Below are 12,565 nucleotides of genomic sequence, written 5' to 3'. Positions count from 1 at the left end.
TAAAACTTATTCATTTACATTTTGCAGACTTTTTATATGTAATTTAAATTTAAATAATCAAAGACTTTATATTAACCAAAGGGCAAATTAAGCAATCACAAATTGCAGCCCCAAGCCATTTAGCAATTTCAAAAGTATATTATTAGCAATTGAGATTGCTAATTTTTATATTAATGGGTAAAAGTTTCATCATGTTTTGAAACAATGTTGATATAAAATAACCTGGTCAGATAACTATTACCTTTGGTTATTTGTCTGTCAGGTCAGACGAAGCTAATTTGAAAATTAACGCATGTTTTTTTTGGACCACGAGTATTATTAAAAAATAATTGCTTTTAAGTTTGTTTATTTGTATAGGTTTTTGAAGTTGATATTTAACTTTTATTTAACTCATTTCTATTTTTCTAAATTTTGGTCAATAACAATAAGTATTTTTATCCCCTATTTATTTTACCTGGATTAGCATCTGTCTAATACAAATAATATTTAAAACATAGAGTCTTATGAAAGAACTTTTGTGAAAATTTTTTGCGATCTGGTAAATTTGAGTTAACTCGCTATATTCAAAATGAGATGAAGCACTAAACTGCACAACTTTTGAATTATATAACTAAAGTAAAAGTTAAAAAACATAAAATTACAAAACTGACACTATTTACAAACAAACTTATAAATATTGTATCATGATCACGAACAGTTTATTCAAGCATTATTGATCTTATCTCATTACTTTTTTTTTTAAATCTTATTATTATTTTCAAAAATTACTTTTGCAGATATTTTAACAACTAATTGTCAAAACAAAATATTTCTTCTGTCATAAACAGAATATAACATGTATATATACATATATATATATATATATATATATACATATATATATATATATATATACATATATATATATATATATATATATATATATACATATATATATATATATATATATATATATATATATATATATATATATATATATATACATACATATATACATATACATATATATATATATATATAAATATATATATATAAATATATATATATATAAATATATATATATATATATATATATATATATATATATATATATATATATATATATATATATATATATATATATATATATAAAAGAAACAAAAAAAAACAACAACAGCATAACAAAATACAATAAAAGCAAAAAGATTGATCCAGTGTTTAACATGCAAGATTAACATAGAAGAAAATATAAAGACTTTTAAAAGCAAAACAGAAGATATAGTATATAAGAATAGATTTTTTTTCAAAGTTTAAGTATTTATTTAGATTTATTCATATAGGTATAAAAATGTTACATTTATTTGCAAAAAAAATTTAATAAAAACAAAATATTATAAATGATAAAAAAAAATTATCACTTACTAATATTAAAATTATGTAATAAAAAAATTACCCAGCAGTTTTTGGAAGGGCTTGTCGTAACTCTCGAAAACAGTCATTAGCTTTTTCCATTCTTGATGACATTATCATCAATTTTTCTTTGTTCTTAGAATTGCCAACATTTTTACCAATACTTAAAAAATATTTAAAAATGTAAAAATTTTGAAAATTGCTAAATAAAAAAAATAATATTATACTTTTAATTTACCTCTTCAATGATACACTAAATGCTTTAAGATTTTTAGTTTGAAATTCTACACTTTTCTTTAGTTTAGTTTGTGCATTGTGGTATTCATCCATTAACTTCATTAGCTTCTCATACTCAACTTCCTTTTTTCAAAAATAAAAAAAACTAATCTTAAATATTTTTGTGCACCAAAAAAAAGTTGAAAAACAATTTAACTTTTAATTGACATTTACTTTTAGATCAAATCATATTCCCATATTATATCATTCATAATGGATGAAATTATTTTGTGAAGTTGTGAACTCATTAGAAAAAAATAAAAAAACAAAAATTGTTGCATTGCATGTTTTATTCTAGTCAAAACCTTCACAGGGACAAAACAAGCCTAATAATACCCTCTATGAATCATATCTAATCTTATTGAATCATATTTCAATAAATACCACTTTTAAAAAGGGAAAATTTTCTTGAATGAGTAATTTAGTCAACATTCTTTAACTTGAAAATATATGCTTTAAACTATAGATTTTAAGAACCAAGTACATTTTATTTATTATTTGTTTATAAATCTTTAAATTTATAAATTTCATAATTTAAATTGCAGTGGTGTAGAGGTACAGTGTTGGCTTTGTAAGAAAAAAGCAAACAGTTTGATCCTATGTCTCTGATAGTAGTGCACTCAACTTTTTTTATTAGTTCATTTCTCTAGTTCATCAAAACATGTGTTTTAGAGTTATAAGGTAAACAGAAGGTTTTAGTAACAACAACAAAAAATAAGTAGTCTCCTCTAATGCAAAGGCTATCCTCAATGTTAGAAAGATAAATATAGAATAAATAAATTAGTAATTTACATATAAACTTATCAAAGTGATAAGTTAAGAACACTAATAAAATGTATACACAAACTAATAGGGTTTAAAATAAGGTAAAATCATGAGGATACTTGTTAAAGACCTTTCATCATGAACTCATATCTTTGACTGAAAGTGGTCAATGTTTCAAAAAATAAAAAGAATGGCTAAAAAAGTTAGTGAGCTTTGGCATTATTTTCAATTAATTTACTAAATTTTAAAATTACTGTATCCATTAGGGTGTTTCATATTTTATCAATTTTTGAAATTAAACTCATAAATTGATTTATAAATTGACCATTTATATCAAAATAAGTTAGAGCAAAAATAAAGATATATATATATACATATATATATATATATATATATATATATATATATATATATATATATATATATATATATATATATATATATATATATATATATATATATATATATATATATATATATATAGATATATATATATAATTTTTAGGGTCCCCGCCAGTTGGATTTTGGACAAAAATTGAACTAACGTTTTGGCGCATTTAAAACACCCAAAAGTTGGGTGTTTTAAACGCCTTGGGACCTTTAAATTTATCCAATAAAATTTTTTATTCTTTTAAATAATATATGTTGGATTGAATATTAATTACATAAAAGGAGCATGTTGAAAAAATTAAGATACGCCTCCGAGTTATAAAATATGTCATCGAGTTATAAAATTTGAGTTATAAAATTGAGTAAAAATTGGCAAAAACTGTTGACATAATTAATGGACAGCCACAAGGTAGATTTCGAAGATTCAATTTTGTTAGTCTGTAATAGGTATTTTCGACTTTATTGAGACCTTTTCATTTAATACAAAATCATCAGCAAAATCGAATCAATCAAATTTAACTTCTCAGTCTCTCAGCTTCAAACAAACACAGAGTCTTTAAAGGGATCCTAAAGTGCCAAGACAAGTCGTGTTTATTTTTTCGTGTTTATACAAAATAATAAATGTATACCAACAGAAACAAACTTTGTTGTTTTACTCAAAGCTTGCCGTCTCCACAGTAGCAATTCTTTTGGAGTCTTTAAAATATACGCTGCAATCTACAGACTTTATAATTTATTCAAGTGCATTTAATTCCAAAGAGTTTTAGTAAATGACATCATTAAAACTAAAATTTTTATATTACACTCTTAAATAAAATAAATATATAAAAAAGTCGTCGATCACCTTACTATATATTCTGAATCTTTTTTTCTTTTTATGTAAATAATGGGAACTTTTTTTTAGTTTATCTAAGCCGTTTATTGCTATGACATTTTTGTTCTCCTATTGAAATAACATTTTAAAAATTTTTAAATTTTTAATTAATAAATAATTTTGGTAAATGACATTATTTATTAGAGATAATAGACGAATTCTTTAATTTATAATTAGAAAATATTAAGTATGTCAATTTAGTGGAAATTGATAAATTTTGATGATTTGCATATAAATATTAAGGTAATTTTGTACCTTGCATTTGGATTTTGATAACTAAACGATTAAAATGTCGGCAACTCCATTCCGATTCGAACCTCTTAAAAAAAAAGCAAAAAAACCTGTATGGATAAAAGAAACGAAATAGTTGAAAATCGTATCAGCTATGAAAATTTGAATTTTGATACTGCTAAAACGTCAAAGTTAAGCCGTTTAAGTGTTGGCGCTGAACAATGGTGTAAATATGGATATTATAAAACTATGCCACTTGAAAAAGAATGTCTTTGTTGCATTGAAATAAAGGAAATAAATATCGCCTTAGGTATTAAAAATTAAGTAACATCCTTTAAAATATAAATTGATGTGCGCAGTATTAATAATAATTATAATAACAAACATTAACTTTTTTGTACATAATGGCTATGTAAAGTAAAAAAAGTTTTTAATTATTGCATTAATGCATAACATTGTTATTGTGTTTAAGCGCGTGTTAAAAAACATACTTAATATTTCCTAATTTATATGTCAAATTTGGCAAGTATTTTACATTTCTCTTATCAAAAAACTAGCAAAATTGACAATGAAAGGTTTTTCGTTAAACGATTTCGATTTCAAAATCGACTCGATAATACAACACTTTTTTTGCAATCTTTAACAGTTATTATTTAAAAATAAAATAAAATAAGCAATACATGTTTTATAGAATAAATTTTATTAAATATATCTCGCTTGATTAAATAAGTATTTTATTTTTAAGAATATGTGTAACCCTATAAAAAGTTTAGCAAATAAGGGGTCATCCATAATGTATGTACGCCTGAATTTCGACCCATCTTCCCCCCTTCCCTTCATTCCACATTTTGCTATAGCTTTTTTGAGTACCCTTCATCTCCCTAAAACTATCTACGCTCTTAACCTACCTACCCAACATTTTTATGAAATTTTTTTTTCATTAGTGTCTCCGTACTTTTATAATTGATCCCCTGCCCTCCATCTCATATACGCTCTTTGCAGACCCCCTCTCCCCCACCCAAGCGTACAAACTTTATGAACAATTCCTAAATGCTGTTAACTAAACTTTTATAAGGTTAAAAAATACAAAATAATTTTTTTAACAGAACCTTTATACGAATAATAATTTAATAACAATAAATATAGCACAAAAATTTACAGCAATAAACTTAAAATGTCTGAAATATTTTATTACTATTTTTAATGCGAACTTCGTAAAAATAACAAAAAAATAATAATTTGAAATAACTAAAAAAATTCTATAGTAATTTATGATTAAAAAAAAAAAATTTCTTATATAATGCTAAGTAACTAAACAAATTCTTTAATAATCTATAATTTGCTAACAAAAATTTTTTTTAAGATTTCTTATCGAAATTCTACAATCATTTACTAAAACTCTTTGGAATTAAACGCGCTTGAATAAATTTCAATAAAGTTTGTAGATTGCGGCGTATATTTTAAAGACTCCGAGAGAATTGCTACGGTGGAGATGGCGAGCTTCGAGTAAAACAACATAGTTTGTTTTTGTTGGTATACATTTATTATTTTGTTTTACCTAAACAAATTCTGCCCAAACATTTTTTTTATCATTCTCTTTAAAATAAACACAACTTGTCTTGGCACTTTATGATCCCTTTAAAGTACAGTCTCCAACCGCGTGGACACACAAAACAACTGAATGCTCAACTGAATGCTCAACATACTTGTACAAAACTGTGCAGAAAGAAACAACTTCCTCCCTAACTGTGTTGTCAAACCATGGAATACTTCTACCCAAAATGTGGTGGACTCAAAGAACCTGAACAATTTTAAACATGAACTTTCTTTGCTTTTGGCGTCTTAACTTTATCTGAAATCTAAAAACTATACCTTTATTACAGAGTGGCCTGGTGTGCCGCTCTTTGTCAATAACTTGTAAATTTTGTTGATCATAAATAAATCAAACAATATTGACGACTTGATTACAACAGACACTATAATTGAGAACAAAATCTGAACAAAAAAAAATTAATAAAAGGTGAACTTTGCTTGGTTATTTCAAAAAAGAAATTCTTGAAATTTTGATTCAAAATTTTTTTTTCTGGAATTCACAGCCCAGGACCCTGGTGGGGAAATGGTCACATCAACATGACATAGGGGCCCCATTGGGGATAATCTGGCCCTTGATTATCAAATGACAGAGTATTAAAATCAGTTTTTATTTCCCATAATTTAGATCTCAAAAATTAAATATGTGATGAGGATAATCTATGACTTAAAGTCAAAGACAAGAATTTATTCTGGGCAGTGTTGCTGAACGGAGTTACTGAACCAGCATTAATAAACATTCTGTATGTTTAGTAAGGTTGGTTCAGTTACTTGTTTAAAAAATAATTTAAATCATTTTTTAAAGAATTATTTAAAATTTTGTTTTTTGTTTTTGTTTGCTATTTTGAAATTTATCATAATGTCAACAATTAATACAAAATTTATAGTTTTTTTAATTTAAAAAATCTAAAAAAAAACCATAAAAAAACAACAAGACAAAAAACATTTTTTTTTTGCAAAAAAAAACGCAGATTAAAAAAAACTATATGTATAAGGGAGATTATGGAGATCAAATAAAAAAATATCAAATTTCAATAATGATGTTTTATTTTTTATTTCTCAATTAAAGAAATTGGTACTCATCTAAACTGCACTTAAAATATATCATATTAATAAAATGAGAACTCTTGTCCTCTGTAGAAACTGGAAATGCAGCCACTTAATATAAGTGGCAGATGCAGATTCTTCATTAGTCCTTATAAATTTATTGAAAAAGTTTTTTAACAATTTTTAATGTATAGTTTTGACCTGATTGTTTTCCATAATCCTTTTCAATTATAAAACTTCCTTCTAAAACATCAAAAGTATTGTTATCACGATACTTTTGTTGTTTTAGAAGGAAGTTCATATGACCTTGATGGCGATGGATCATTCAATCCATCGCCATCAAGGTTATATGAACTCTCATTGGTTGAAATTTGTAGGTCTAATGATTCATCTAACAATATTTCTTGAAGGATTGCTTTTTTAGAGGTTTTCTCTGTAGACAGTTTTCTGATTTTCTTTATTGTAATCTTCTTTGCCATTCATGTTACTTTTTGCAGCTACAAATGTCTTTTTGTGAAATTAATCATCGAGGGAATTATGGTGTTGCAATTGTTAATGATTGTATAAATAGAAATTTGAATAACTTTAATAATTGCCCAAAGAGAATTTTTATGTAGCATTACAATAGCATTGAAGGAGACTTTAGACAGTGAGTAAAGTCTCCTTCAATGGAGTGTATTGAAAAAACCAATAAAATTCTTACTAACTAATTTATAGATTTTAAATATTTATGTTCTAAAATGTATCCACAGGTATCCATTTATTCTGAAAAAATTGCACCAACTCTGACAGAGTTCATAACAAGGATCTAAATGAATCATTGGAATTGAATATTTTACATCAAAGAACTAAAAAAACCTTTTTCACTAAATTCTGTTTGCTGGAAAAAGTCACCAAACTGTTTTAAAGCTAAGAGTGTATGTCTACAAACATATTGAATATAGATAATATTATTCTAATGTTAACAGGTTAGGAGATTTTAAAATGTCCATTCTCTCACAGAGTAGGAAGGCTCTCCTAGTCTTCATTATTGATTACATCAACTTAATAAAATAACAAATCCTTTTAACATAAATAATAACTACTTTCTTACCAATTTGTTACAATTAAAGTTAAAATGAATGCATTTGATACATGAAAGTTTTTTTTTATGTTTGTTTTAAGGACATAAACTGTTGTTACAAAAACTTTAACAAATAACTTTTTTATTGATTTTCTAAACAACTGGAACAAGAGTCTTTTTAAACATATGCTTTTTGTTAACGATAAGTTAAAAAAAAAGTTTTAGTACTTGATAATTGAAATAATTGTTTTTGACAGATACTTAAAGTTTTTTTTCAAAAAGGTTTTGGTTTACAAAAATATGTTAATTTAATCAAAAAGTAGAACTATTAGTAATAAAATTGAGGCATGTCTAGTAAGTAGTGAGTGATAATAAATTTTTTTTACAAAGTTTGAGATGTTAGCTGTATCTTTGCAAAACCATTATAAATTAAATTATTTAAACCAATAACATGTATAAATTTAAGCCAGTTAATTAGGGATTCATGATTTCCTGGTAAAGTAAGGAACATTTGAAACAGAGGGAATCAACACCATGAGAGTAGTGTCACCTCAAACAATCCCAGTATCTCAAACAATCAGAAACTTTTTTTTTTACATCTTTGCTTCCAACAAGGCTGCAAGCAACCACTAATTAAAGTTGGAAGTTACTGTAAGAGAAAAGACGAAGATTGTAGAGCAAGATAAAGATTGACAGACGACTTAAAGGATTGCAAATTATATGAATCAGGAAAGCAAGATGAAGGAAGCGAATTCCAAAGAACTGATGTTTGAGGAAAAAAACTAGACGAATAAGCGTTTTTGGAGCACTTAGGAACAGTTACAGAAAAAGGATGACACTTAATTGAATGACGAGTAACACGAGAATGAATCTTACTAGATGGCACAAGAGACGCTAGCTCTTTAGAGCAGTGCCCGCTATAGAATTTGTAGAAAAAAGAAAGAGAAGCAACATTACGACAATGTGATAATGGTTGGAGGTTGGCTGCAAGAGCAGGTCCAACTATGTTTACAATGCGTTTTTGCACCTTGTCTAAAAGAGAAAGGGCATCATTGGAAGATCCGCCCCAGACATGGCAACAGTATTCCATACAAGGCCAGATTTGAGATTTATAGAGAGATAGAGAACAGAATCTGAAGTAAGAAAGTGTCAAGCTTGATAAAGAGATGCAACCTTAGCAGATGCTAATTTGATATATGGTTTCCACGAAAAATCGAAAGTAAGAGTTAATCCTAAAAGATGAAGCATAGATGACTCATCGAGTACATCACCGTTCATAAATATAGGAAGATCTAACTTATTGCGATAACGATTGCCTGAAAAAAATTGAGTTTTATCTGTATTGAAGTTCACTAGCCACTGTAAGCCCCATGCTGTAGCAGAAGTGAGATCCTTTTCAAGCTCAAATGCCCCCTCCAAGCAATCAAAGGGTGTTGGTTTCTTATCACGACAAAAATAAATGGTAGTATCATCAGCAAACAATGCCACCTTAGATGTAAGAATATCTGGAAGATCGTTAATGTAAATTAAAAAGAGTATAGAACCAAGGATAGAACCTTGAGGAACCCCTGAAGAGACAGAATAAAAAGAAGAGTGCTGTCCATCAAGGACAACTTTTATGTTACGATTGGAAAGGAAGGATTCAATAATCATAAAGATGTTGCCAGATACACCATAAGAAGAAAGCTTATGGAGAAGACCAGCATGCCAAACTTTATCAAAATCTTTAGCAAATCAGCTGTAGAATGAGAAGATCAAAATCCTTATTGATGGTCAGAAAGTAAGTTATTAGATTCAAGATAAGAAATTAAGTGTTTGTTAATTAAAGATTCAAAAACTAATGGCTAATGGGATGGTAGTTAGACGAATCAGATCACTCTCCAGAATTTTTGAAGATAGGGATAACAGATGCCAACAAGATCTTGTTTTCCAGCAGGCTGGAAAACAAGACTCTGATAAGCACTTGTTGAATAGTTTTGAAAGTATAGATAACAGCTCCGGAGAACACTTCTGCAAGACAATAACAGGTATGTTGTCCGGGCCACAAGCTGTAGAAGAGTCTAGGCAGGAAATCACTTTAGATACAGAAGCTGGAGTGATACGATGTCAAGCAATGGATCAACCTGTTTGTTTGTGATTATAAAAATGGATAACAAAAAAATTTTTCACTTTGTTTTTTGTAACTTTGTTGTGTTGTGCTTCATTTTATTTGTTTTATATATATTTGCAAATATAACAACAGCAAATAAAGACAAAGAATAAATTTAAAAAGAATAAATATTTAACACACACGTATTCATAGGCAAGATAAAAAAACCTAAAAACATCTCTATATAATATAAAGGCATAACTACATCTCTATTACAGGTTTAGTTATGTTTTTTTACTCATATAATATGGAGGTGTTATATTTTTTTTCGTGCTTTAAATCTCGTCTGATATTTGATATTTTGTAATCACTGGTTTGCACGTGCTTAAAATAACGATTTCTCAAAATAGAAAACGATTTTGGAAGTAATGACATATAGGCTTGTATAAGCACGCTTTTTAAGACTGCTTGGGAACTGCTATTGCAAAATGATGTGTATATATATGTGTAGTTTATATTATTTTTGTTTATGATTCGCAGTCAGTTTAAAGTATAACACATTTAACAAAATAAAATATAATTATAGGAAAAGTTCATATAATTCAATATGTAATTCATATAATTATATTAAATTCATATAAGTTCATATCTTTATCTTCATTTTTATAAGTTTTTAATATTTATTTATTTTGTATTTCAATATTATTTTTCATATTTTGCAAATTATAGTATTCAAAAATGTGCTGCCATGGCTGATAAACCAAATGTATTTGAAGATTTTAAAAAAGGACTTCAGGACAAAATCTCTGTGTGGAATTACTTTTTGCGCGAAAAGTCTGGAGCAGCAGCAAAATGTAAAAAAAGTGCTAGAGAAATGAAGACCTCTGATGGCTCGACTAGTGGACTCCATACACATTTAAGAACTTCTCACCAAATAAATTTATTGAAATGTTATCAAGTTGAAATTTCAACTTTGCCATCTACTGCTACTGTTTCGACTACGCCTGATTTGCAACTCATTAGGCCCAGAAATAAAATTACAACTTTATATATGAAAAAAGAAGACGAAGATACACTGCCAAATGTTTTAGCTAAAATGATGGCCACCGATGGCTTGCCATTCAGAGTTTTTATAACATCTAATGAGCTAAGAAAATCGCTGGTAGCTTGAGGTTTTGATTAGCCAAAATCATCTGAATCCATTCGCCAAATAGTTTTGAAATATGCTACTAAAATTTGAAATTCAATAATAGAAGAATTATCTGAACTTCAACGTCAAGGAAATCGATTTAGTTTTACGTTTGACGAGTGGACTTTGGTAAAAAATAGACATTATTTGAACATTAATGTTCATTCTCCAAATAGATTTTGGAATTTGAGTTTAGCAAGAGTTAATTGACATTTTCCAGCAGAAAGTTAATTGAAAACACACTGAAAGAACACAACTTAAAAATTGATTGCGATATTGTATGTATTACCACAGATGGTGCTTCGGTTATGAAGAAAGTAGGCCGATTAATGTCCATCGACCAACAACTTTGTCTAACCCATGGAATCCATTTGGCTATGGTTGACGTCTTGTATAAAATAACACTTGTGGAATCGACAGGTGATTATTTTGAATTTGATGAAGATAGTGCTGGTGAGATTTCCGATGAATATAATGAAGACCATTTAGACGGACTAAAGATTTTTCAGAGCTCACCAAATTCAAATGAACTTGCAAATAATTTGGCTCCATTGATAAGCAAAGTTAGAAAAGTTGTAAAGCTGTTCAGAGTTTATGTAAAAACTGAACAGGGTAATAACCTGTCATTAATATTAGATAATAAGACCAGATGGAACAGCTTACATTTTATGCTAGAGCGTTTTTATAAACTAAAAAATCCTATTCAAAAAGCCCTGATTGACTTAAACTCGAGTATTAATTTTATGGAATCTGAATTAGAATTAATATTATCAACAGTTTCTATGTTTTTACCAGTGAAATTGGCTGTAGAGGCTTTATGTCGGAGAGACGCTAATCTACTATCAGCTGATGCTACCCTGGCATTCATGCTGCAAAATTTAGGCGTAGGACCATTAAGTAAAAAAATGAAGACCTCCTTAATTAAAAGAATAAAAGAAAGACGCACAAATTTATCTTATCTCATACAATATCTTCATAAAGGAGATCAAGCCCAAAATAATTTTGGTTCAGATATCATATTTGATCGGCTAACTAAAACTGCTTTAAATTACTGCTTGTAAATTTAATTGTGCACCTTATCCAGCAGCTCTCATTCGTACAAACTGAAACTACAAAATTCCCTACAGATACAGATGATGACGAAGATACCATAAGATGAACCTTTGAGCTTGACATTAAAGGAGCAGCCAGACATCGCCATAAATAATGAGATGAAAATGAAAACAGTACCAAAAACAAAGCGAAATATTAACGATTTGACTAAAATGGTACGAAAAGAACTTTCTATATTTGAGGAAGACGGTACACGTGGTACCAACTTGACGTTGGTCTACGATTATATTTTAACTATTCCCCCAACGAGCAAGAGAAAGCCCGTTAAGCTTCTTAACGGGCTTTCTCTTCATCGGGAATGTTATGTACGAAAATTAGATCATCTTTAAATGACGAAACTTTAAATAATTTATGTTTTTTGCGGGCCTTTTTTAATAATAAATAACTTTTTTATGTTTTTTGTTTCAAATTAATTAATTATAAATATTATTTTAACTTAAAAAATAAAGTTTTGGAACCGTTAAATTGTTGCTTTGGGTTTTACTTAATTTTTTTTTTAGTAATTGTAAATACCGGTATTTATACCGATATTTCGGTTTTCACTTAACC

General features: G+C 27.6%; 1 protein-coding gene across 2 annotated transcripts in view; it reads right to left on the bottom strand.

The window, feature by feature from the left end:
• The window catches only part of LOC101241799 (ion channel TACAN), a 29,566-nt gene that overhangs the window by 15,271 nt on the left and 1,730 nt on the right, over positions 1-12,565 (bottom strand). For both annotated transcript variants that reach the window (XM_065807298.1, XM_065807299.1), the window contains exons 2-3: positions 1,628-1,749; positions 1,433-1,552 (exon numbers count right to left, since the gene is read on the bottom strand). In XM_065807298.1, coding sequence (XP_065663370.1) covers positions 1,433-1,552; positions 1,628-1,749 — 242 coding nt within the window. The remainder of the gene's footprint in view (positions 1-1,432; positions 1,553-1,627; positions 1,750-12,565) is intronic.

The sequence above is a fragment of the Hydra vulgaris genome, chromosome 10 (assembly GCF_038396675.1).
Source record: "Hydra vulgaris chromosome 10, alternate assembly HydraT2T_AEP".
In the NCBI taxonomy this organism is placed as follows: Eukaryota; Metazoa; Cnidaria; class Hydrozoa; order Anthoathecata; family Hydridae; genus Hydra; species Hydra vulgaris.
The sequence above is the reverse complement of the archived record's forward strand: the minus strand, read 5'-3'. Positions and strand labels throughout refer to the sequence as shown.